We start from the raw sequence: 2,500 nt of genomic DNA, 5'->3' as shown, positions 1-2,500 counted from the left end.
ATGCATTAAACTCAGTATGTCCAAAGCATTATGATCTCATTCATAAAGCGATATTAAGTACTCTTGATGATTGACATAGCAAGTGTATATCATATAATTATGAATACGTTTATAATTATCTATACAGTAGTAATGACTGCACTCATAACACATCACATAAAGATTTGCTGAGCTGTTTGTGTAATCATAGTGAAACACCACACGGTGTTCTCGATCTCAGTATGTTAGCGTGACTACAGTGACAACGTGTGTGCGTGTTTGTGTGAGAGAGAGAGAGTGGCGACTCTGTGTCTGGGTGGCAGTGGTTGATATTTTCTTTGGGGAGAGAGAAAGAAAGAGAGAAAGTGGGCACCTTAATTTCAATCTGCTCTTCCATTTCCTTGTTTTTGATAGTAGTGTATTCTTTCTCCAGCCTGACAGATCAAACACACACACACACACACACACACACACACACACACAAACCAATTAAAGTTAGTCAATGAAACTCGGTGCTTTCACAATAATTACAAATGGACAACTAATTAAATCTATATTTATACACACACACACACACATTATCTCATGTATACATTTCAATTAGGGTCGTTCCTGTAATGTATCTTGTCTGATAGATACATATTGTTTTAAGTAATTGCAGTAAATGAATATGACATAAAAAAAGTCTTTGAACTTTTCTCAGCAGTCACACTCATCTAGCCACTCCACCGACTTTCCCAAGTTCCAGATATTGTTGCTCTATCGCTAGGCCCATGAAGAGGTTTACTCTCACAGTTACTTACATGCATAGTGTATAACAGCACTGAATGCTTGTAGGAGCATGGCCAGTGATGTGTGCGTTAGCATACATCCTGTGAGTTAGCATTGCAACTATTCTCGGCTTACAATTAGTTTAGCACTGTTGCCATGGCACCCAACCAGGGTTTGTTTCTATGTGTGTCTAAACATGTCCTTGTTTCCATCAGTCTCACGCTATAGGACCTTGTAGGGCCTAGATGCTTACTAAGAGCCAGAATTGAGTATGTCCGTCGCTGTAAAAATATGACAAGGAGGCGTCTTTCGTGCAAGAATTTCAATCAGAATGGAGCTATGAGCTTCTGCTATGTGTTAGCTACATGAGTAATTATATAGTATGATAGCATGTATGCCTAATATAAATACTAAAAGTAAATGTAAATGTGATTCTTCATCGTAATACAGTGAGGTTTTGGCTGATTCTACTCCATGTTCAACTGACGTGAGGACAAAATGGTGCCGCACGACATGAGCTATAATAATTATGCAACTGTAGACCGAGGGGGGTGTCCAAACCGCCGTGCTACATAAACACTGTCTCTCTCCCCAGAGTGTTAAACCCGTACGTACTTCTTCATCTTCTTGGGGTTGTATTTGATCTGATAGGCTCTCAGGATGAGTTTGTCTGGACAGCTGTCGAACTGATGAGGGATGACCTTTTGGAAGTGCTGCCATGACAACGGAGGAGAAAGACTTGTGTCAAATTGCAGGTCAAGTATAAAATGAAACAAATAACTAACAAACAAACAAACATGTAAAGAATCTAACAACACAACAAACATGAATTCCCTCACAAGACTGCATTTACATAGTTAAAACTCTGCAACATAGTAAAACAATATTGAACGTAACCTCAAATAATATACAGTATTATACAGTATTTTGCACTGGCCTACAAATAAAAGAGTTTCACATCCGTATTTAAAGAAAACAAGACCTCTCAACAATCCTTATTTAGTGACCATATACCATATATAACGCACCACCATGGACAGAAGCATGGAGCTGGGTATATTTGCAGGAAGGAGAAACGGGTGGTTTACGTGTCAGACCGTGACTAGCACCAAGCTTTCAAAAAAAAACTATTAGTCTCTTAGTGCTCAAATATGTGGAAGTTAGTGCAATGGCCCATTTAACTGCCATCAACTGCCATTCAAAGGCAGGCTTTTATCTCTCTCTCTCTCTCTCTCTCAGACTACTTTTTATTCTGAGGATGTAAGCCTGTGGTAAGGAGTGCGAAAATTGAACGCTTTAATAGTGAACTGATGAAATTGGGGCAGACAGATTTTATTTTTTTAATGAAGTGTTAAATTCTCCATATCTCTCTCTTTTCACTCCATCGTTCCCTGTCTACCTGTCTATGCACTCCTGCATTGTGTGTGTGTGTGTGTGTGTATGTGTGTGTTTGTGTCATTCCCTGTCTATACTCTCCAGCAACAACGTTACAAAGTCATCCCCGCAATTGCAAATACCATTTTGATGAGGATGTGTGTTGTTAGTTTTTTTTTTCTGAGACTACAGAATAAAAACAAATCTTCTGTTCTCCAGACACTATAGAGAATGAAGTCATTAGAACAAATCATCACTTCGCCGAGTTTCCTTTAATGGTTCATTCTGTATTAAATGACAACTTCTCAATGCCACACTTACTTTTGAAGAAGTATCGTAGCCTACACTATCAGGAAAAAATACATTTTATGTTGAA

The 2,500-nt window shown here is 38.6% G+C and overlaps 1 protein-coding gene across 1 annotated transcript in view; it reads right to left on the bottom strand.

Annotated features, from left to right (window-relative positions):
• Nucleotides 1-2,500, bottom strand: part of evi5l (ecotropic viral integration site 5 like) — an 83,496-nt gene that overhangs the window by 49,744 nt on the left and 31,252 nt on the right. Inside the window, exons 8-9 of the mRNA XM_048248985.1 lie at nt 1,366-1,463; nt 353-413 (exon numbers count right to left, since the gene is read on the bottom strand). Coding sequence (XP_048104942.1) covers nt 353-413; nt 1,366-1,463 — 159 coding nt within the window. The remainder of the gene's footprint in view (nt 1-352; nt 414-1,365; nt 1,464-2,500) is intronic.

The sequence above is a fragment of the Alosa alosa genome, chromosome 7, assembly GCF_017589495.1.
Source record: "Alosa alosa isolate M-15738 ecotype Scorff River chromosome 7, AALO_Geno_1.1, whole genome shotgun sequence".
Lineage (NCBI taxonomy): Eukaryota > Metazoa > Chordata > Actinopteri > Clupeiformes > Clupeidae > Alosa > Alosa alosa.
This window is presented reverse-complemented; position numbering and strand designations above follow the sequence as displayed.